Source organism: Nannobrachium achirus, assembly GCF_963921795.1.
Source record: "Nannobrachium achirus genome assembly, chromosome: 22".
Taxonomy (NCBI): Eukaryota; Metazoa; Chordata; class Actinopteri; order Myctophiformes; family Myctophidae; genus Nannobrachium; species Nannobrachium achirus.
In genome coordinates, this window is record NC_137829.1 from 43,881,428 (window position 1) to 43,906,587 (window position 25,160).

At 42.6% G+C, this 25,160-nt stretch overlaps 1 protein-coding gene across 1 annotated transcript in view; it reads right to left on the reverse strand.

Annotated features, from left to right (window-relative positions):
• The window catches only part of bard1 (BRCA1 associated RING domain 1), a gene marked incomplete at its 5' end in the record, with an annotated part of 78,523 nt that overhangs the window by 33,998 nt on the left and 19,365 nt on the right, over positions 1-25,160 (reverse strand). Inside the window, 3 exons of the mRNA XM_080752912.1 lie at positions 1,807-1,942; positions 3,244-3,361; positions 18,866-19,038. Coding sequence (XP_080609038.1) covers positions 1,807-1,942; positions 3,244-3,361; positions 18,866-19,038 — 427 coding nt within the window. The remainder of the gene's footprint in view (positions 1-1,806; positions 1,943-3,243; positions 3,362-18,865; positions 19,039-25,160) is intronic.

Below are 25,160 nucleotides of genomic sequence, written 5' to 3' on the forward strand. Positions count from 1 at the left end.
CGGCACTCGGTGCCGCGCTGTGAGCTTGTATATCTGCTATTTTTCTAAAGTTAAAATAACGGTTAAAGTGGTTAAAATCTAACGCGACTCGGGCGCGTTCCAGGTATTTGAGAGTTAATCAAAAATTAAGCACAGGCTTATAGCCTCTTCAGTCAACAAAGCCACGGTGGCTGACAACTACGAAATGACTATAATTATATCTCCGGGGGCGAAAAGATCCGTGCGTAGCGCGTCAAGTGTGGATTCGCCTCGCCTTAAGTTCAACGTGCGAGTGATTTTCCGAACGCGTCAACTTCATTCAATCCCCTCCGGTCAGACTTTGGAGACGGGTTGGAGAGAAACACTTCTATTTTCCATTACGGTTTGTTCGTCACTCTGACAGTGCTTGCAAACGGCTTATGAGGAATCGCTTCAATTACTTTTGCATTCTGCTGTTCTATCCCAGCCATTACTAGGCAACAGTGAAGAAGCTGCCACCTCGGCTACTCGATCAGAATGACATACGGAGCTATGAAAGCTCTCGCTAGTTACTGCTGTGTTTCTGTGTTGAGTGATAATCCTTAAGTTGCTACCATCTGGAGGTTCGCTCTTCTTCGTTGTTTTATTAACACAAAAAAGGTCAAATGTAGCTGGTAAAACTTTAACCCATTTAGGCCTAGAATTATTGAATGCTTTAACCAGTGAAAAATAGCAGATATACAAGCTCACAGCGCGAGTGCCGCGCTGCGAGCTTGTAGATCTGCTATTTTTGAAAAAGTCATGAAAATGTGTGCAAATCTTTGAATATAATAATTAACTTAATGTGCAGCATTGTTTTCTCACTCAACTGTCAACAAACCAACATAAAGTTTAAGTCTATAGAGGGTATCTGCACATTTCTAAAGTGACAATTTAAGGACTTTTGAATGCCTCCATCAAATTAAACATTGACCAAATTGTCAAATATTATAGGCAGAAATTGTGAAAATAGCATGTAGACCTGATATTTTCACACTAGAACCGTGTTATACAAAATGTAATGCCTCAACTCTTCGTGCTTGTCAGGGTGTGTGTGTGTGTGGGGGGGGGGGGGGGGTCCCCAGTTAGAATATGATTATTTTGGGGGTCGCGGCCTGACAAGGTTGAGAACCACTGACTTATGTGACTATTTACCTTGTTTGTTCACAAGGGTTCATGCTCGCACTCGTTGAGAGCGTCTGCTAAATGCCTAAATCAGGGTTCCCACACATCTTTACCAATTAATTTCCAAAACATTTCCAAAACCTTTCCAGAATATTTAACCCGATTTCCAGGACTATATAACAATAATTCAGCTCAATAACGAGTCGCTTACTCCTATGTGCAATGCCTAAAGACAGGTAGTGTATGCCAGTGGTTCTCAACCTTTTCAGGCCGTGACCCCCGAAATAATCATACTGTATGTGAACTGGGGACCCCGGCACCCTGACGAGCACTAAGAGTTGAGGAATTTTGTATAACACGGTTTTATTGTGAAAATAGCCGATCTACATGCTCACAACGCCTCGCAACGTGAGGCGTTGTGAGCATGTAGATCTGCTATTTTCACAATTTCTGCCTCTAATATTTGACAATTTGGCCAATGTTTCATTTGTCATTTCAAAGGTATTAACAAAATCAATAACCAAAGACGTTGCATAGCTATTTTTTCCAGGACCTTCCAGGACCCTTGATAAATTCCAAAACTTTTCCAGTACTGGAAAAATATTTTTCTAATTTCAAAATATTTTCAGGAATTTCATGACCGTGGGAACCCTGTAAATGCCTAAATTGTCAAATAAATCCTACCTGAGCTGGAGAAAGCCTCTGCCTTTTTCCCTCCTAGCAACTGGCCCAGTTTGGCCACTTGGTTCTGCTGGGCTCGGGACAGTTTGCTGGCCAGAAGCACCACCTGCTCCTCCCTTCTTGCCACCCCGCTGCTCAGCTAGAACAGCACACAATAAAATAGCACAGGGTAAAAAAAAAAAAATCACACCCAATGTGAAGTGAGCAGTGGTCGTGCTTGCATAACGTCTTCAGACTAGGATTTGAGTCTAGGATGTACAGGCTATGCTACACACACACACACGTTTTGCTATGGCAAAACGCTGAGGAAAAAGGCTACAGACACACGCACAGTCACTCTATGGAGCGGTATGCTACACACACACACGTTTTGCTATGGCGAAACGCTGAGGAAAAAGGCTACAGACACACGCACAGCCACGTATAGGAGCGGTCTACCACCGCTCAAAAATAGGATGCGCTCTTCCATGCCCTCACATAATGAAACGTCTTGTACTCTGGAGGAAAGAGACGTCAAAGAGAGAAAAAAAACTAGGTTGGTCTTTTTTTTAAGCAATGGTTACTCATTAAAATTGTGTTGTACCCCAACGAGAAGGGTTCATCTCCTCGGGGACCCAGCGCACGGCACATTGGCGAGTCGACACTGTGCTTTATGAATGCATGCATCATTTAGTTTCAGGCTCATGTTTTCTACTACAGTGGGGTCGAGGTCAAATCTGACTTCATGTCCGTTTAACCCATTTAGGCCTAGAATTATTGAATGCTTTAGCTATTGAAAAATAGCAGATATACAAGCTCGCCGCGAGCTTGTAGATCTGCTATTTTTGAAAAAGTCGTGAAAATGTGTGCAAATCTTTGAATATATGTATTTTCAAAGCGAACGTTTGCAACTCAAATTTTGCTTCTGGGTGGTCCCTGGAACTAAATATTTTGAGATGGGGGGTCTGTGGCCAAATACATATCATTTTGGGGGTCTTTGACATGAAAAGGTTGGAGAACCACTGACATTGTAGTCTCTCAAGAACAGACAAACTGAGCTCCAGTTAAGTGAAAAGGACGATGGCTGGCCAGATTGCTGAAAATAGAAAATGGTAAATGTAAATGGTGCATTTATATAGCGCTTTTATCCAAAGCGCTTTACAGAGATTGTGCATTACATTCACCCATTGACGCACACATTCATACACCGGTGGCGGAGGAAACCATGCAAGGCATAGGGTAGAAACATAGGGTTTTTCAAAAAATCTTAGAAGGGTTCAAAAGACACTTATAGAATCGGGTCAAAATTCAAATTTTCACGATAAAAACAAAATAGCAGCTCTATATCTGCTCTTTTTCAATAGTTAAAGCATAAAATAATGATACACAATAACGTGTACCCGTTCTAAATGGGTTTTAATCTTGCACCGTACACCATTCTAATTCCCGTGTGGCCCTCACCGAGGCTGGGGGAGTGATCGCCGTGCCGGCCGGGTCGGGTCCTTCAGAGACGGTGTGGAACACGGCCTGCATCTCCGGAGTCACCGCGTAGTCCGCCGGACGCTTCCCATGCAGATTCCTGTCGTTAAGAAGGAGGTTTTTACTTAGTTTACTTCAAAACAAATCAAATAGACACATGCTTATTTTTATTCATGTCAAGCAGTTAACACATCGGACGCCCACGTGGTTTTGACGTCTTAATTTGCTGGTGCCCATGGCAACGCGTCATTTTACCTACCGGCGAGAGTACTGGCGAGAAAAGTAATCCGAGTAAATGTAATCCGAGTATGTCCTGTTTATTTCGCGAAAATCTTTTCTTTCAGTCAGGACCGTTTTTTATCATTTCTAAGCCACAGTGTTTGTGTTACGGCATGTAGAAGAGGCTGCCGTTTTGAGAAAAAAATGAAAAAAGGAAGAGAATCCGGAGAAAACAGCATTTTTGTGCAGCCGCTAAACAGGAAGTCAACGAGACACACAGCACGTCCGGGTGATGTAATTGTTGTGTGTAATTGTGTATGTCTTTTGGTAAAGCAAAGCCCTGCTTCATCATACAAGACCGTCGCACAAAACTAGTGAAAACAGCCGATCTACAAGCACACACGTCGCAACGCGAGGCGTTGTGTGCTTGTAGATCTGCTGTTTTCACTTGTTTTGTACATTTTATAGATGATAAATACAAAATAAACGGTTTTGGACATACAAGGTTTCCACCCGACAACGATGATATGCTATAAATATCAGGTGCTGGGAGTGAAATAAAAAAAAAATATTTATGGGGTGCCCTGAGACTTTGAAAATTGGGGTTCACTACATGTATGGATGCTAACGCTACATTTACTTGAAGCTGTGATGACACGCAAACAAAAACGATAAATCAGGCTCATCTCTAATATTGTTGATGACGTCACAGCGCACCTCTGTACTTCACTGTATGTACTGTACTGTCGGTCGGCCGGTCCGTCTCCCCCTGCCCACACTATGAAAACCAGGAAGTACTGTACATATAAAAGCACATGTAACCTCTCAGATAGCCTCGGAAACCCAGGCTTCTTTTGGCGATCGGAAGATAAAGAAGCCTGGGATGATCGCGTTATGATCACTGTTGCAGAAAGTGCAGAGAGCGTCGCACCGAATGTGTTGACGTCATGGCGCAGCAGCGTTCTCTGCGCTGAGCAGAGGAGCAGAGGGGGGCGGGGGGAGGAGAACACATGCTATTGGCCAGAGACTCGCGGAGAGATTCGCCGCGCCCGCCCATCTGCCTACGCAAACCGGTCCGCGTTAGCTCAGAGTGCCTCTCAGATATCTAAGTTTTATTCATGTCAAGCAGTTAAGTTTGGCTTATTTGTTGAAATGATAAAAATGGCTACGGTGGTCGGTCGATTACGACCCCCGCTGGTTGGCGGTTGAAGGCTGGATTCCAGCTGGAGGAGGGAGCTAAAAGACGGGCAGATTTGGTAGTAGGGGTGGGCGATATGGTGATAATTATCACTGAGAGTATACAATGTCTCCTCGATATGCCTTTTCAGAGGTATCGTATACATTGTGATACATTTGAGGGAGCCTTGTAAAAGATCCTGTCGAAAAAATATATATATTTAGTATCATTTTAAACTTGAGGGTTAAGTTTTCCCCAGTCTACAACAAGCCTGTGAGCTTCCCATTATTCTGACCGTTATAGCCGAGGTTAGGGTTAGGAATAGGCTTAGTTATAATTGGGCCAGTCGGATCAATGGGACGCCGGAAATAATGCACATGTCAAAATAACGACAGGTTACCTCCAGAACGCGGATGCTGGGGTTCAAGTGGTTAATAGTAAAGTACACTTGGAGGTATATTTTGTAAATCATTTTGTATGTTTGTAAATTAATACACATTAGAAGAATACAACAGCTACGCTAATAAGACTGGGGACAGGTTTGCCTTTGGCCGTTCAGTGATTAGTTAGTTCATTACAGTGTGCACGTTGTAACACTTTGGCACGCCATGCATGCATGCAGTTAGTGAGAACAAAGATGAACAAAGATTACAAACTCAAAACGCCAGAAGTGCTAAGGCCTAGAATTATTGACTGCTTTAACCAGTGAAAAATAGCAGATCTACAAGCTCGCAGCGTGGCACCGAGTGCCGCAATGCGAGCTTGTAGATCTGCTATTTTTGAAAAAGTCGTGAAAATGTGTGCAAATCTTTGAATATATGTATTTTCAAAGCGAACGTTTGTAACTAAAATTTTGCTTCTGGGGGTTCCTGGAACTAGATATTTTGAGATGGGGTCCGTGGGCCAAATACACATACTTTTGGGGGTCCTTCACATGAAAACCATTGACATAGTAATCTCTCAAGAACAGACTAACTGAGCTCCATTTAAGTGAAAAGGACCTTTTCTTTGACGATGGCTGGCCAGATTGCTGACACAGAAACATAGAAACATTCAAAAATAGCAGATCTACAAGCTCGCAGCGCGGCACTCGGTGCCGCGCTGTGAGCTTGTATATCTGTTATTTTTCAATAGTTAAAGCATAAAATAATGATATACAATAATGTGTACCCGTTCTAAGTGGGTTAACAGCATGAGCACTAGCGTCCCATATTAGGTAAACGTTCTGCGAAAATAGCTGATCTACCAGGTCCACAAGGCATTGCAACGGGCTATGAGCTTGTGGATCGTCTATTTTCGGCGAAGGATTCTCAAGTCAGTGGTTCTCAACCAGTGGTCCAGGGACCACCAGTGGTCCCTGAGGGGGGGTTCCAGCCAAATGATGGAGAGTTGGTAACCAAATGGACCCTTAGAGATCTCTATTACATTATTGTTAAAGGAGCTATAATCAACTTTTTCATTGTAGGGCTGACACTTTGTTTACATCCTAGTCTATAGACTAGAATGTAAACAAAGTGTCTGACAATGGCCAAAAGGTTTATTTTATCATTATTTTACGCTTTTTGTGGTCATTTTTGAATAGAAACACATATATCAAGCATATTTTTTTATAAAATATTTTCAAAACATTATTTTTATTATAGCATCCGTTTTTCAAGAAAAAGTTGACTATAGCTCCTTTAAATCTGCATTACTTAATTTACAAGTAGCTCCTTTCGGAACCTGTCCAACAGCTAATTTAGGTCTACACAATTAGAGAATGTGGAAGAATTGTTATTTTGAGCAACATTTGCCTGTTATCTCTCCTATGGTACAAACATCAACACAGCATGGAACTGTGGGGAAGATCTTATCCAACGATAACCAAATCTTCTACGTTTTGGGTCTGAGAGGCTAACTGTCATCACATGGTGGTTCCAAATGCTGAATAAATAATGGATCTTGATATGAAGAGGGTTGAAAACCACTGGTTTAAGTGGTTAAGTGCCCACATAATTACCCCAGAGTTACTTGAAAGTACTACCAATCTTTATGTCACATGATAGTACATTTATTAAGAGAGCCAACAGGTCTACAGACTCCTTAATAGTTTCTGCTAATTACGCCAAGACCGACGACACCTTGCAGAGCGAGAGAGAGAGAGAGAGAGAGAGAGAGAGAGAGAGAGAGAGAGAGAGAGAGAGAAGACAAAGAACGGAGGGAGAAATGGAAGAGGGAGGAAGGAGGTGGGAAGAGGGGGAAATCAGCGGGTCGTCTCTAAAAGATTGGGCGTCAGCAAAGATAACACCTGGGGGACAATTAATAGGTCCAGTGGTCCATAAAATATTTCATTTGGATTCACACACACAGACACACGCACACGCACACACACACACACACACACACACACACACACACACACACAATCATGGTATTATATGCAAACTAAGATCCACAAACACTCAGGTGGCAAAGACATCACTTTTGGTTTATGCGGCAGCAAGCCGACAGAATATCTAAAGAAGGGGGGGGGGGGGGGGAGAGTGTGGAAAATTGTGCGGGGGAGGTGAAGTCTGAGTGCTGCTCTCCGTACAAGTCTCCACTCGCATGCAGGGATGGTACGATATGAAACTTTCATATCACGATTATTGTGACAAAAGAAACCACGATTTACGATATTATCGCGATAATCAAAATCCATTATCCTGGGCGAAACATTTGCCAAAAAAAATTGCAGATCTACAAGCTCACAACGCGCCGCGAAGAAATCGTGATTTACGATATTATCGCGATAATCAAAATCCATTATCCTGGGTCAGAATATTTGCCAAAAAAAATTGCAGATCGACAAGCTCACAAGGCGTCGCGAGTCGCGACGCGTTGTGAGCTTGTAGATCGGCTATTTTTTGGCATAGACATTTTATAGAGAGTGAAAAAAAGACAGTATCAAGTACGTATATTATAAGTACCTTTTACCATTATAGAGGGTTTAAGTGGTACCAGATATGCAGCTCGGCAAATAAAAGGTGAATTGATCCCAGTGCATGACATATATCAGGATATCACGATAAATAAAATCTCCGCGATGCGATTATCGTGAGTGTTTTTTATCACGATATACGATAATATCGCTTATCGTCCCATCCCTGCTTGCTTTTATTTTGTCAGGAGGAGAAGCACCAGGGAGGAGGTGCTGCTTGCTGCTGGCGGAACCACAGCCGCTGCCGCAATTCTAATCAGGAGAGGGGGAAAAAAATGTGTTAATTTAGCAGCTCTGATCGGAATACTGATCACGACTGCGGCGGGCGCAGCATGTCGGACTTCATTAACACCAAACAACCAAACAGACACGTCGGTCTCATACATCATCAAGCACCGAGCTTTTCAAATGAGTCAATCTGGCTATTGATACAAAACAAAAACGCACGACAACCCCTGATCGTGATCTGTGGAGCGGATCTAGAGAAGATGACACAAGGCGCCGAGGGGGGGGGGGGGGTGTCACGTCACGTCACGGCACAGGAGGTGGGATTTGATCATCTGTGGAGCCACAGATCCCTGCAGATCTCCCGCAGAGAGCGTCAAAGCAGAGGCATTATAATATCTGCATAAACACAGGAGGTGTGCCAGTCCAAACCCAAAGCATATTTATTTTTACACACCTACTATAGCTTATCCCATGGGGCATACATGGGCAACTGGCGGCCCCCACCTTCACTTAATGCGGCCCTCAGGTTAATACCAGAATACTGATCTATTATTGATTTAAGCTGTAATTCCAAACATGACATGCTTTAATTCCGTCAGTATATCTTAGTAGCTTAATAACTAGTATTAAAATGTATTTTTTTTTATGTCCAATGTATTTAGGTTCATGAAGTTAACATGAGTAACTAAATGCGTTTGAAATTGAATCAAAATGTTACATTTCAGCATTCCAATAAAAAAAAGAACAAAAAAAAATCAGGATTCCAATTCAAAAGAGGCAAAAATAGCCGATCTACAAGCTCAAATCTACAAGCTCAAAACGCATCGCAGCGCGATGCGTTTTGAGCTTGTAGAGCTGCTATTTTTGCTTCTTTTGTATGAGATATGACAAAGTAGGACGTAGCAATACGCAATGTGGCCCTCTGGAGTGAAGGTGGAAATATAGTGGCCCTCACCATCATCAAAGTTGCCCACCCCTGCCATGGGGGAACCTCCGTTTTCATCTTCACCCAGCTGAGTGCGGCCCACAGAGGAACGCAGAGGGGGGAGCAGTTAGGGGTTAAGATGTCTTGCTCTGGGACACTTGGACACATTGCTGGCCTGGAATCGTACCTGCGACAACCAGGGGCTCTGGTTCCCCAGGCAGGCTCACTGACCACTCAGCTATGGCCATACATGAAGAGTATTCACTCGCACAAACACGGTACAACACATCTACACAATTTGATTACAATAAATGTACCCCCATTGATTCCGGATGGGAACCCAAAAGCATTTGGGTCCCCATCCGGAATCAATGAGGGTACATTTACTATAATCAATTCTTTGTTTTAGGAATAGGAATGTGACAAATACCAAAAAACATTATTTTACTCAAATCTCTATGGCATAAGTAATTAATAGAAAAAAAGTCATTTTGGGGGTGAACTATTCCTTTAATGTATGTAACTGAAGTTGTCAAATAAATGCAGTGTAGTAAAAGTACAATATTTGCCTCTTTAGGTGACAGTACCCCTTTAAGTAAATGTACTTAGTTACTTTACACCACTGTTGCGGACATGGTACTGTACTACGAAGCTGAATTTGCATTGTTTTGATTGATGGATTATTAGTCAAAGATGCAAACAGCACAGAAGTACAGCAACAAGATAACACGCAAAAAATTACTCGTTTCCATCGTGGTCCCAGTAACTTGACTTCAAGCTTACGCGTCGTGACGGTGGTTCACTTCTTACAGGAGGAACATCAGCATTTATGCCACACACCTAGCCTTCTGCAGAGCAGGTTATGAGGTAAGAGTTCAACGAGTTCCATGGAGTCAGTGGTGGAAAAGGTACTCTGCTGTTTTACTAAGTACATGCCGAAACAGTCGGATGAAAAGCTCGGGTCACTATTTTAGGGACTATTTTCAGTTCTGTTAGCGTGGTTCCCCTGACATCACAGTGACATCAGAGCATGATGTCAGAGCGACAAACCCATAGAACTACAGTGTCAGGCGTGACAGAGATACATACATACATACATGTCATACAGTACATGTCCGTATATGAATACGGACAAGCTGTGACCGTTTACATACTAATCTGCGACCTACGGTTGCAATAATAATATTGCCCACTTGATCGGATCGGTGATTGATCGGTATCGGGTGATCAGACTTAGGTGATCGGTTGCAAAATACCTGATCGAACCATCTCTATTAAACACAGTACTTAAAACACAGTATGCTTAAAATGTGCAGATCATGGTGAAAGCCTTTGGCTTTCCCTGGCGTTGTTTATATGAGAGGTATAAACCGTCATGGGAAGCAGTGTTATCTGTTTCGGCTGCTTGAGCCGTGAGCTGTTGGCTGCAAAGCAATATCAAAACCATTTGTGCTTTTGTATACCCATATCACCCCACAACAGAGACTGATTGACGCACTAAAGCCTTGTACTTGTACTTGGAAGATATGAAAGTAAGCCTACTTACCGCCTTGAATTGTAAAATGTAGTTTCTATTTCCTCCCTAGTCTGTTTTAGGCCGCCAGAGTAGCAGCTGAGAGAAAGGCTAAAGTCAGGGTTGCGAGTTATAATCTGAGCTTTGCGAGGGTCTCTCTAAAATAAGAAACATTAGGGGTGGCAATGAATAAATAATAGCTTAATAGGTTAGCGCACCTAATGGGTGCGCTTTCTCAGAGATAAAAAAATAATACATTTACTGCTCATTACGCGGTTCTACACTTTCCCTCACTCTCACACACTACTCTTGCAAGCAGATTGCAACAACAACCCCAAAACCGCCCCAGATCTGTGCTTTCATCTAGTGTCATGTTAATAAAGTAAATTGATTTGGCATTTGCGCACACCAATATTTGGGGTGTTTCCCTGAAGTTCTGAACTGCCTTCCCTGAATGTGTGTGCCAATCCATGCTTCATTTTATAGAAGTATCTTCTGAAGTTCTGTTGTATTCTATGCTAGTCTGGCCAATGTTGACATTATAACTGCTTTTTAGTTTGAAGATCACTTGACTAGCGTTTTGACAACTTTGTCATTCACGCCACGGCCATCGCTACACCTCCCCTTATTCATTTATTTTTGCGGATCTGCACTGATCTCAGAAATAACCCCTATGGAATCCTCAAGACTGAAATCAGTCCCCAGGACTGATAACTTTAACCCCTGTGCTCTACAGTCAGGCACATGACTGATGGGATCAGTGAGCCAGGCTGACTGTGCCATTCATCTCGTTACGTTTAATAATAGGATTCCTTTTGTATATAAAAGGCAACCTTTCTTCACAGCCCTGAACAAACTAACTGTCTCTTTAAACATGTTGGCGCTGGGCTCTGCAACTTAATTAATTGGCACACGAAAGTTGACGAAACACACCTTGAGAACGATGCCATGCAACATGTTAATTCCTAATGGAATACACAAAATGTCAGATGTCACAAACAAAAAGCAGAACGCAAAAACTTGTTGTGAACTTGTTATACAGTATATCCATTTTCTTCTTCTTCAAAAATGTTAAAAGTAGCTGTATTTCTGTGGACACATACAACAGCTCGTTCAGTCAACTGTACATAGTTGACCGGATTCCCAAGGGTTCTATAGACCTGGTCTCGCTTTCGCCCTACACCAAAATACCTTCACTGAAAATGGCTGATCTACAAGCTCTCAAGGCTGATATTTCTGTTGAATGTTATCCCTAAATTATAATTGCGATCAGACAATGATGTAATAATCGTGACCTTAATAACGACACCAACGAAAGGTCCATGATCATCTTATCCCAATTCAGCACACTTTGGATCCAGTAGTGGAAAAAGTACTCGCATTTTGTACTTAAGTAAAAGTATCAATACTACTAATAAGACGCTTCAGGGCGACATGCAACCTTGCCCATTTCTTGCCATCTGGCAGGTGATGTATATGGGACCAGTTACACATACTGTATATGGAGACCCCTGGTACTCATATATGGAGATCCATGTACTGTATATGGAGATATGCTGTGAGAGCCCGTGAAAGTCCTATGACGTCTATCAAATCTGACATCATACCCTTTTATGCCCATACATGGAGATCCCCGTCTGTAGAACCAGCCACACAGATATGGGCTGTCTTGGCCATCCGTCTTGGCCATATATGGATTCTGTTAAGCCCTTTGCACACAGGACAGTTGCGTTTCTTCCGTTTGCTGTATGAATAAAACGCATTGGATTTGGTGTGCAAGGCTGTGCGGAATCGGCGCTGCGGATCCCAAAAGGAGTCATAAAAGGAGTGATGAGTTTCTTACCGCATGCGACAAGACGCACAAATCGAACTGGGTTCGATCGAGAAAAAAACGCACGACCGCAGCCACTCGTCGCACGGCTAATTCGGATCTGGTGTGCATGAGGTCGTAGAGAATCATTGTTTTCTTTTAAAAAAATGAAATTGTCCGTTTTATCCGTGCGGATAAACGCGGCTGTGTGCAAAGGGCTTTAGTGTGATATGTGTGGCCGATGTGGCCTCCATATATGGGGCATTCCCATATGAAGTCTGTTAGATATGGGCTTAATATTGATGACATCAGGGAATTCCATATATGGGCATAATAGGTATTATGTTAGTGTGACATCACAGTGAAGCCAGAGTGTGATGTCAGAGCGGCAAACCCCTTCTGTTAGAGTGGTTCCCGTGACATCACAGTGACATCAGAGCATGATGTCAGAGCGACAAACCCATAGAACCACAGTGTCAGGCGTGACAGCTAGATAGAGAAGCTGTGACTGTTCACAAACTAATCTGCGACCTACGGTGGGAAAAAATATAGAAATACACTGTACAAAAGTAAAAGTACTCATTGTGCAATGTTTCACATGTTAAAAATGTATACACATATTTTGAGCATTGCAGATCTACAAGCTCACAATGCGTTGCGATGTGACGCATTGTGAGCTTGTAGCTCAGCTATTTAGAAACGTCCGAATTGTATATAAAGTGGTTAATTTATGTTTTGTAATAATAATCTAAATCTACAACGTAACTAACTAAAGTTTTCAAATAAATGTATTGGAGTGAAAGTACAATAATGTGGATCTGAGATGTAGTGGAGTAGAAGTAAAAGTATTGGAAATTGAAAATACTCAAGTAAAACGTTACACTAGGGCTGTCACAATTATTACATAATCGTCTAATGGTGATTATTTTTCATAACAGTCATAATCGTTTCCATGTTGAAAAATGTTCATATATATCCTTTTAAACTAAAAAATAGTGGAAATAGCAGATCTACAAGCTCACAACGCGTCGCATCGCGACGCGTTGTGAGCTTGTAGATGAGCTTGTAGATCGGCTATATTATCAATGTTCTTTTTTAAGAATAAAGTTGTCAAATATGTCAGTAATTTCTTTGTATATTTAGGTTATGCGTCATATCTACCATGTGCAACTTCAAAGCCTAAAAGCCAAACAGAAATGTAATTGTCGACGACAAATTAAATCGCTAATCGCAATTATTTGAGTGACAGTTAATCGTCATGTAAAATGTCATAATCGTGACAGCCCTACGTTACACCACTGTTTGGATCTGCTCAAGCAGCCACAGCAGCATTGACTGTCCAACTGCACTGCACTCAGGGCAGGTTTATAAATAGGTCTGTGCAAGATTGAGTCCCATTGACGTAAGCCTTGCTGCCGTGTGGGGACACTCTGCAAGCTAAGCTTAACCCATGCAGAACGGGTACACATTTTGTGTATCATTATTTTATGCTTTAACTATTGAAAAATAGCAGATATACAAGCTCACAGCGCGGCACCGATTGCCGCGCTGCGAGCTTGTAGATCTGCTATTTTTGAAAAATCGTGAACATTTGAATTTTTACACGATTCTATAAGTGTCTTTTGAATCCTTCTAAGACTTTTTGAAAAACCTATGTTTCTGTGTCAGCAATCTGGCCAGCCATCGTCAAAGAAAAGGTCCTTTTCACTTCAACTGGAGCTCAGTTGGTCTGTTCTTGAGAGACCACTATGTCAGTGGGTTCTCAAACCTTTTCATCTGAAGGACCCCCACAATGATATTTATTTGGCCACGGACCCCCATCTCAAAATATTTAGTTCCAGGGACCCCCCAGAAGCAAAATTTGAGTTACAAACGTTCACTTTGAAAATACATATATTCAAAGATTTGCACACATTTTCACGACTTTTTCAAAAATAGCAGATCTACAAGCTCGCAGCGCGGCACCGAGTGCCGCGCTGTGAGCTTGTATATCTGCTATTTTTCAATAGTTAAAGCATTCAATAATCCTAGGCCTAAATGGGTTAAAAATGCCTAGAACCGTCTCGTCCGAGATAAATGGCCCATAGTGTAAGAATGCGTCGATATTCACAGAGCACTTTACTTCATACCTTATACTTTTGTACAAGCAGTCTATTAAAACAGATTTTTTTATGGAGCAATGTAGAAATATTCCTTTGGCAATTATTGATTTGGGGGCACAACTGGAGGCGCAATTGTGAAAACAGGCACGAAACTCCACTTCTTTATTACAGAGAGTGCACAATAGAGTAGGGATGGGACGATACGCAATATTATCGTTTATCGTGATAAAAAACACTCAACAGATAAAACTTATCGTGATATCGTCCTCCGTCATGCACTGGGATCAATTCACCTTTTATTTGACGCGCTGCATATCCGGTACCACTTAAACCCTCTATAATTGGTAAAAGGTACTTATAATTTACTGTAGGTACTTGATAAAGTCTTTTTTTCTTGGCCAAAAAATAGCTGATCTAAAAGCTCACAACGCGTCACAACGTGACGCGTTGTGAGCTTGTAGATCGGCTATTTTTTGGCAAATGTTTCGCCCCAGGTTAATGGATTTTGATCATCGTGATAATATCGTAAATCGTGATTTCCTATGTCACAATAATCGCGATATGACATTTTCACATCGTCCCATCCCCACAATAGAGATCTGCAAGACGCCACGTTTTCAACCCTGTGCCAATCACTCCATTAGGGAAAGCATTGGCAGATGCAGGCCTCGCCGTCTCACTCCCAGCTTCAGCCTTCAGGGAAATAACTTATGTTTGGGGAGCGTGGGGGGGGGGGGGGGGGGGGGGGGGCAGGACTCCACTGGGCCGTTTGTGTGCGTGTGCAAGTGAGTGTGGGGAGGTTAATTGATTGTGCGTGGCGGAGAGAAGGATAGCATTTTGTCTTGCGGCACTGTGACAGCTTCTCCCACCGTCTCCTTCCCTCTCTCTCTCCCCCTCTCACACACTTTTTGCCTAAGCCGAGGAGGAGTAGAAGGGTAAAGACTTTGTAAATCTGTCACCACCACCCTCAGTCGGCTCGGGACACGGACGGAGCCATCGTAGCAAAGAGACAAACAAAAGCGAAACAATGGAGGGAGGGGGGGGGGAAGGGAAGGTAGATATAAAAACTCGTGCCAACTGCCAGGGGAACGAGGGGAGAGAAGAGGAGACCGCAAGCGCACGGCTGGCCCCAGACCGACTGTCTGGTCTGTCGATGGACATTGATTAAGCCATTCAGGCCTAGAATTATTGAATGCTTTAACCAGTGAAAAATAGCAGATATACAAGCGCACAGCGCGGCACCGAGTGCCGCGCTGCAAGCTTGTAGATCTGCTATTTTTGAAAAAGTCGCGGAAATTTGAGTGCAAATCTTTGAATGTGTATTTTCAAAGCGAACGTTTGTAACTCAAATTTGGCTTCTGGGTGGTCCCTGGAACTAAATATTTTGAGATGCGGGTCCGTGGCCAAATACATATCATCTCCGGGGTCCTAAAAGGGAAAAGGTTTGAGCACCACTGACATAGTAGTCTCTCAATAACAGACTAACTGAGCTCCCATTTAAGTGAAAAGGACCTTTTCTTTGACGATGGCTGGCCAGATTGCTGACATAGAAACATAGGTTTTTTCAAAAAAAATCTTAGAAGGATTCAAAAGACACTTATAGAATCGGGGTCAAAAATTCTAATTTTCACGGTTTTTCAAAAATAGCAGATCTACAAGTGCCGCGCTGCGAGCTTGTATATCTGCTATTTTTTCAATAGTTAAAGCATAAAATAATGATACGCAATAATGTGTACCCCGTTCTGAATGGCTTAACTGCCGTCCTCTCCTTCCTGACGTGGGCGTCCCGCGGTGTACATGCCACGCTCCCACAGGGGCCAAGAACGCTGAGGTGGCATCACCTGACCCGCCCCGCAAATAATCAGTGTCCCTCGCCGTTCCCCCGGCGATCCATCTGCCTCTGACCGCACGCTCAGGAGCACGGGGGGGGAGCCGAGGCCCATTTACTGGCTTTGACTGATGAGAGGGCCGACAGCCCAACAGCCTGACGGACGACCGGGCATTTATAGACTTCGCTCAAAAAGAACACGGGCGCAGCAATCAGCATTAAGGCTATAATGAACAAATAAGGGTTATATAATACTAATACGAACGGGGTGTTCTAGTGAGCGTCAAATCTTTGCCTCACTTGCCACCAAGTTGTCGGAAAAAAACAAAGGTCATTAACTGTAATACTGCCAGATGTTGTTATTTATTTATTGGGTTTTGTGCCAGCAAAAGCACCTTACCTTTGCGATGTTATAGACAAAGATGTATTCATTTTTTTTCATCATTATTATTTTCTTTTCTCCTTAAATAGGTGTACCTTGGCTATACGAGCAGTAGAGGGCAGCCTCATGCAAGAATTAATGTGAAAATGGCCGCGGTAGGCTCCCGTCCGTCAAGACAGCTCAATCGCTACAGACCAATAGATCCAGAGAAAATAACAAGGAAGAGTGTTGTTACTCCATTGATGCTAACGTCCAGTGGGTTTTTGAGAGCACTTTTACGGGAGCTGTCTCTACGGTACACACCTGCGCGACCCCTCATCAGTTTACAGACATCAAAACAAGGTACAAAAGAACGAGCCAAAGAACGTACAATTGGCGGCGCGCCGCCAGGAAAAATGGGGCGAACGGGAACGTTCAAAGCGGTAAAAGAGTTAACATTCGGGATTCAAGCTTTAAAACAGTGGTTCTCAACCTTTTCAGGCCCTCAAATTAATCATATTTTAACTGGGGACCCCCCCACCCTAACGAGCACTAAGAGTTGAGGCATTACATTTTGTATAACACGGTTCTATTGTGAAAATAGCAGATCTATATGCTCACAAAGCCTCATGTTGTGAGGCGTTGTGAGCATGTAGATCGGATATTTTCACAATTTCTGCCTCTAATATTTGACAATTTGGCCAATGTTTAATAATTTGTCATTTAAGAGGTATTAAAAAGTCCTTAAATTGTCACTTTGGAAATGTGCATATACTATCTAAGGCTCTATACACTTAAACTTTATATTGGTTTGTTTACTGTTGAGTGAGAAAACAATGTTGCGCATTAAGTTAATCATCCGGGACCCCACAAAATAATATGGGGAACCCACTGGGGGTCCCGACTCCGACCCACAGGTTGAGAACCACTGCTTTAAAAGGATAGTAGTTAACCCATTTAGGCCTAACCTATAGAATAGGGCTAAATCAGAAATTAGCCTACAAAACAAATATGTTGCTAAATACTGTACATGTACTGTAAGCCCCTCCCAAACAGCAAAATGTGTTCCCGGCCTGAATTTAATAGTCGTAGTTCATTTAGAACCCTTGTAGGGTTGTGCGCCGCATCCAATTTCACTGACATTTCACAACGTTTAGCAAAGTTGAACTCGAGTCCACATGAATCACGTGATGGTAATTTGCTATGACCCTTTGCTCACATTTGCTCGCATAGAACGAGCAGAATATTCAGAATATTGCGTATGTGCATTGTGCCCATAAAAACTGTATATTTTTTAACCAACTACATGGCTAGTGTTCCCTTGTACTTTTGCTGGTCATGCATAATGCTAGCACTGCTGAGGGTGAATAGTCTAATCCAGGGGTCTTCAACAGGGGGTCCGCGGAGGTACTGCAGGGGGTCCGCGAAATTATTGCTTAAAAAGAAAAAAAAAAAAAAAAAGATTTCTTTTTTTTTTTTTTTTTTTTTACAAAAAATAAATCATGATTCTATCCATTTTGAATAGCTTGAATACATGATTACTATGCAATTGACAGATTGTTGATATTATTGACATTGGTTCTCAGTTAATAAGTAGTATGTTTAGAAATGGTAGTGGTACGGCCCACCCTGCTCGCTGTAACTTGTACATGTTTAAAATAAAAAAATATGTCGTAGCCCCGACCCCCCCACCCTACGAGGTGGTAGGGGGTCCCTGCTCCATCTCCCCATCAGTTTGGGGGTCCCCGGCCTGAAAACGTTGAAGACCCCTGGTCTAATCGATTAAATTATCTAATGCACTCCTACTGCCAGCCAAGCATGGCAGTATCCCTTTAAAGTAAAATAAATAATAATATTGCAACGCTTAAAATACACATAACACCCACAATGAGCGAAGGCTCCCTTTTGGTATGGTACTAGCTCAGCCCATGAAGATGACAGATGTCAATTGGTAGGGCTGTCACGATATGACATTTTACACGACGATTAATTGTCACTCAAATAATTGCGATTAACGATTTAAATGTGTTTTTGTCGTTGACAATTACATTTCCGTTCAGCTTTTAGGCTTTGAAGTTGCACATGGCAGATATGACACATAACCTAAATATACAAAGAAATGACTGACATATTTGACAACTTTCTACTTAAAAAATAACATTGGTAGTGGAAATAGCCGATCTACAAGCTCACAACGCGTCGCACCGCGACGCGTTGTGAGCTTGTAGATCTGCTATTTCCACTATTTCTGAAAATGTTTATCAATGTATGAACATTTTTCAACATTCACGATTATGCCGATTATGAACAAATATTTGCGATTATGTCAAATAATTACGATTAGACGATTAATGTAATAATTTTGACAGCCCTATCAATTGGATAAATCTAAATCTATCAAAATAAGTAAGTAAGTGGATCAAATCTAAAGTGACACAGAGACTTGCGTCCAGGTCTGAACGGGTAGAACCAGGGTACTTACAGGACGTTGGCAGAGGCTCCGTGCTGCAGCAGCAGCTTGGCGATGGCCGGGTAGCCGTTGGTCACGGCGTCGTGAAGCGGAGAGTCGTTCTCGTAGCCGGGCGTGTTGAGCAGGGCTCCTCTGGACACCAGGACCTCCACCACAGCCAGGTGGCCCAGGTTACAGGCCTCGTGCTGGAGGAGGACACAACAACTAGCTGGGTCATTTATGGCACTTCCGTGACCACGAGAGCGAAGGTCCGGTTCTCAATGGATTTGTCATCTAGGAGGGTTATTAAAATGTTTTGGCCGGGATGTATTTTTCAAAATGGCTGGGAAAATGTTTGACAGCTAGGGTAATTTTCAGTCTCATTCACTTACTATACACTACACCAGGGGTCTTCAACAGGGGGTCCGCGACCCCTAGGGGGTCCGCGGAGGTACTGCAGGGGGTCCGCGAAATTATTGCTTAAAAATAAAAAAGATTTCATAAAATGTGTTTCTTTTTTTTTACATTCATGACCGATAGGTGTCGCTCTTTCTTCTTTGACGATGGGTTCCCAGATTGCATTCATGTTAAAAAATAAATCATGATTCTATCCATTTTGAATAGCTTGAATACATGATTGTTGACAGATTGACAGATTGTTGATATTATTGACATTGGTTCTCAGTTAATAAGTAGTATGTTTAGAAATGGTAGTGGTACGGCCCACCCTGCTCGCTGTAACTTGAACATGTTTAAAATAAAAAATATGTCGTAGCCCGACCCCCCCACCCTACGACCCCCCCCCCCCCCCCCACCACCACCACCTGGTAGGGGGTCCCTGCTCCATCTCCCCATCAGTTTGGGGGTCCCCGGCCTGAAAACGTTGAAGACCACTGCACTACACTATAAAGGAAAAAAAGACTCCCAAAAAATCTGCTTTAAGTGGGATGCGAGGGGTCAAACTAGGGGTTTTTAATTATTCTGAATCCATTGCAAGCATTTGTTTTGCACGAAAAACATTCCTTGGGCAAGAAATGGCCCCACAAAACGATGGCTTAGTGATGAGTCATCAATTTTCAGTCTTTTGAGGTCCGTTTTTAGCCCAAGGAATGGTTTTTTTTTTGGGACTCATTTTTTCCTTTATAGTGTAGTGTATAGTAAGTGAATGAGACTGAAAATTACCCTAGCTGTCAAACATTTTCCCCGCCATTTTAAAAAATACACCCCGGCCAAATTTGTTTAATGGTTAATCCATTAAGCCATTCAGGCCTAGAATTATTGAATGCTTTAACCAGTGAAAAATAGCAGATATACAAGCGCACAGCGCGGCACCGAGTGCCGCGCTGCGAGCTTGTAGATCTGCTATTTTTGAAAAAGTCGCGGAAATTTGTGTGCAAATCTTTGAATGTGTATTTTCAAAGCGAACGTTTGTAACTCAAATTTGGCTTCTGGGTGGTCCCTGGAACTAAATATTTTGAGATGCGGGTCCGTGGCCAAATAAATATCATTTCGGGGGGTCCTTCACGTGAAAAGGTTTGAGAACCACTGACATAGCAATCTCTCAATAACAGACTAACTGAGCTCCATTTAAGTGAAAGGACCTTTTCTTTGACGATGGCTAGCCAGATTGCTGACATAGAAACATAGGTTTTTCAAAAAAAATCTTAGAAGGATTCAAAAGACACTTATAGAATCGGGGTCAAAAATTCTAATTTTCACGATTTTTCAAAAATAGCAGATCTACAAGCTCGCAGCGCGGCACTCGGTGCACGGTTGAGAAACGGACCTTCGCTCTCGTGGTCCGGAAGTATCGGATTTGCCCCAACTAAACAGAGGACCAGGAACCAATGTTATGAAGACTGTAGAGGATTTACATCACGTGTTTCAAAGCATGATCCTGACATGATTAGAGTTGTTCCGATGCCAGAATCGGGAGTTCAATGGAGGAGTGGTGGAGGTGTGGTGCAAGCTTGAGGATTGGTCGAACCAATGCCCAAAGCTTGGTTTCATTCTGCCCAAACCCGACTCCAACCGACCTGACATTTTCGGGCCGGGTAGGGACAAAAATCTATGCCAATTAGTCTGACCGGCCTGGCCTCGGGCCTTCCCAAATGTTGGGCTGGGCCTCAATTGTCAGGCCTGTTGAAAACTCTTAACGCAAGTTATGGTATAATTTCTTTCAAATACCATGATGTTTTTGTAAGTTTTGTTTTTAAATTCATGATTGAACTCATTGATTGCCAAGGCCCGAGTTATTACAGTTAAGTAGTCCCAGGCTGCCACAGCCCGAGTTTTCCGAGTTGGCAGCCATTTTGAAAAAAAAAAAGAAAAAGAAAATGCCTCAAATATATTAGGCATGATCGCAATCGCGAAATTGCATGTTTAGCCCCATAACAAACACATCTTTCAAAATGGCAAAATGTTTGTTTTGTCTGACTTTGAAGGCTTGTATCTCATGAATGCCTGAACGGATTTTCCAAAAAGTACTACACATATGGTGCATATATGGTGCATGGGCGTGCACGATCCGTGCACTAAAAATTGATCCGTGCACTAGAAATTTAGGAACGTGGCATCCTGGTACTTGGCGGCCATCTTGAAAAGGGCATTCAATGAGTTAAAATAGGCTATACTTCTAGGGGTTCTACTGAGTGAATGGGTATCATTTTATTCCCTCTATACACCAAATCTCTTCAGCTATTTTAACAGGTTGTTCGCTTATTATGACATGCTCAGAATAGGTTCAAATAATTAAGCCCTATATTATACTTTGTCATGCAACAATGTTGCAAGACAATATTGGAAGTAGTATCAATGTCCATTGGTAGTAGTAACACTACAAAGAATGGAAACAACTTAAATATGATATCATTGCAATGTGTAATGTTTTCCCGTATCAATATGTGGTCACATTGTGCACAACAGTGTTTTTGTTGGCTAAACGTGTCGGCAACGCGTCCACGATCACAAACTAAACTGTGCTGGCGAGATAATAAAGAGCTGAATTAAAATCAGGCAAAACTAGAACTATTATAGGAAGATAAGAGCGGATCAGGAGTAGGGCTATTACGATTATGACATCTTACATGACGATTAAATGTCACTCAAATAATTACGATCAACGATTTGTGTTTTTGTCGTTGACAATTACATTTCTGTTTGGCTTTTAGGCTTTGAAGTTGCACATGGCAGATATGACACATAACCTAAATATACAAAGATATTACTGACATATATGACAACTTCATTCTTAAAAAAGAACATGGAAATAGCCGATCTACAAGCTTGTAGATCTGCTATATATATTTTTTTTCAAACAATATGTTTATCTTGTGTTTTTTTCCATTCTTTTTTAGACATACAAGACAACAAAGACAGTACAATAAAAACCTATACATTCAGACAAAACAAAAAAAAGAATACAACATACAAAAAAACTAAAAACAAAATACCTGACACTAACACGACACATAAGAATATTAAATAATTATGAAACAAAGAGCACATATACCATTAACATCCAGAGTCCTGGAACGCGCCCAAGTCGCGTTAGATTTTAACCACTTTAACCACTATTTTATGCCTTAACCATTGAAAAATAGCAGATATACAAGCTCACAGCGAGCTTGTAGATCTGCTATTTTCTGCTATCGTGAAAATGTGTGCAAGTCTATGAATATCTTTGACCCGATCTTTGACCCGAGTTCTAAATCCTTCCTCTAAATCAGTGGTTCTCAAATGTTTTCATGTCAAGGACCCCCAAAATTACAGGTATTTAGCCACGGACCCCCATCTCAAAATATGTTGTTCCAGGGACCCCCAGAAGCAAAAATTTGATTTACAAATGTTCGCTTTTAAATAGATATATTCAAAGACTTGCAAAGAAAAATCTCGATTTTTCAAAAATAGCAGATCTACAAGCTCGCAGCGCGGCACTCGGTGCCGCGCTGTGAGCTTGTATATCTGCTATTTTTCAATAGTTAAAGCAGTCAATAATCCTAGGCCTGAATGGGTTAACATCCAGAGTCCTATACCACAAGGCCGTACAAGTGACTGTAGAGAGAAAGCAGCTACGCTACTCCCGCTTCCTCCATCAAATAAGAAAGATCGTTGCCCTTGACATACTGCTATTTGACTTAAAAAAATATATTAACAATTTTCAACATGGAAACGATTATGAAAAATAATCTGCGATTATTGCGACCATAGGTCGCATTTACTACCAAAACCTCCACCGGCTGTCCGTCCGTCTGTCTGTCTGTGAGTCAGTCACACTTTTGCCCTGCTCATATCTCCACAACCGTTGCCCCCATCCATGCCAAATTTTACACACACACTCCTTACCTGCCAAACTACAACCTCCAAGGACCCCCGGAGCTCCAGGGACCCCCAGGTCCCTGGGGGACCCCCAGGTGTAAAAAAATGTCCCTCCGTGAGTCAGACGTCACACGTCACACTTTTGCCCTGCTCATATCTCCACAACCGTTGCACCCATCCATGCCACATTTTGCACACACACTCCTTACCTGGCAAACTACAACCTCCAAGGACCCCCGGAGCTCCAGGGTACCTCGGGGACCCCCAGGTGTAAAAAATGACCAAATGTGCAAAAATGACCAAATGACCACCCCAACGGGGCTGCTCACGGGGAATTCCTGGGGACCACCCACTCCTGGTGCTCCAGAACGGATGCAAAAGTGGTGGCGCCCCCAGTGGAGGACCCCCTCCACTGCAGCTCACATAAAATGCCGTAACTCGGGCTAGGAGCGTCCGGGAGAGCCGGGGCCGGTACCTATTCGTCCGCCAAGGCAACGCGGAGACCCCACCCCTCATTTCTCACATGCCCCTCTTCTAGCGCCACCTTCAGGCCGATTTTTAAAACACATTTTTGGACACTGCTCCTACAGTTTTTGCCCTAAAATCACGCAAATCGCTACACAGTATGTCTACACTCATCCCATCAACATGAATCTGTCCCATATAGCGCCACCTTCAGGCCGATTTTTAAAAACACATTTTTGGACACTGCTCCTACAGATTTTGCCCTAAAATCACGAAAATCACTACACAGCATGTCTACACTCATCTCATCAACATGGATCAGGAAGATTTTGGAAAAACATATTTTTGCCCTATTTGTGGAGATAAGCGACCTACGGTCGCTTATCTCCCGATTAGGGAGTCTTACTGGTGTAAAATAATTGCGATTAGACGATTATGTAATAAGTGTGACAGCCCTAAGCAAGAGGAGGATATTTTCAGCAGAATGAATTTGAGAAAAACTGAATGTGTGAGGATGTCGTGACCCACACTGAACTTATTCCAAGCACACAGTTGCCTCAGGAGCAGAAGTGAAGTTGTTGCACCCAGCACCAACTGGTGCCAGGTTAAATGGCACAACCCCAACAGCTAATATGATGCCAAAACGGGTAACTGTGGCAAGTGTGTGGTATGTGGTGAAATTCTTAGTGCAGTAATTAACCCATTTAGGCCTAGGATTATTGACTGCTTTAACCATTGAAAAATAGCAGATATACAAGCTCACAGCGCGGCACCGAGTGCCGCGCTGCGAGCTTGTAGATCTGCCATTTTTGAAAAATCGTGATTTTTCTTTGCAAGTCTTTGAATATATCTATTTAAAAGCGAACATTTGTAACTCAAATATTTGCTTCTGGGGGGTCCCCCTGGAACAACATATTTTGAGATGGGGGTCCGTGGCTAAATACCTGTCATTTTGGGCGTCCTTGACATGAAAAAGTTTGAGAACCACTGATTTAGAGGAAGGATTTAGAAGTCGGGTCAAAGATCGGGTCAAAGATATTCAAAGACTTGCACACATTTTTCACGATTTTTCAAAAACAGCAGATCTACAAGCTCGCAGCGCGGCACTCGCTGCCGCGCTGTGAGCTTGTATATCTGCTATTTTTCAATGGTTAAGGCATAAAATAGTGGTTAAAGTGGTTAAAATCTAACGCGACTCGGGCACGTTCCAGATATTTGAGTGTTAATGCATGAAAGAAAGTGCTGAAAGGCACCACCACTTGTTTTCTTAAGAGACAAATGTAATCAGGCCACGACTAAAAACTCTGTTACACCTGTGGCCAATTAAAATCACATATCGCACCAGCCTCCGCAGTGCAAAAGCTGGTCAGGTTCAACTTCGTTCTCATTAGCTGTGTGTGTGTGTGTGTGTGTGTGTGTGTGTGTGTGTGTGTGTGTGTGTGTGTGTGTGTGTGTGTGTGTGTGTGTGTGTGTGTGTGTGTCAACTGAATGAGATAAAGTGCCAGTTTTAGCGCTACCAAAACGGTACCCAACTGTGAAAAAGTAA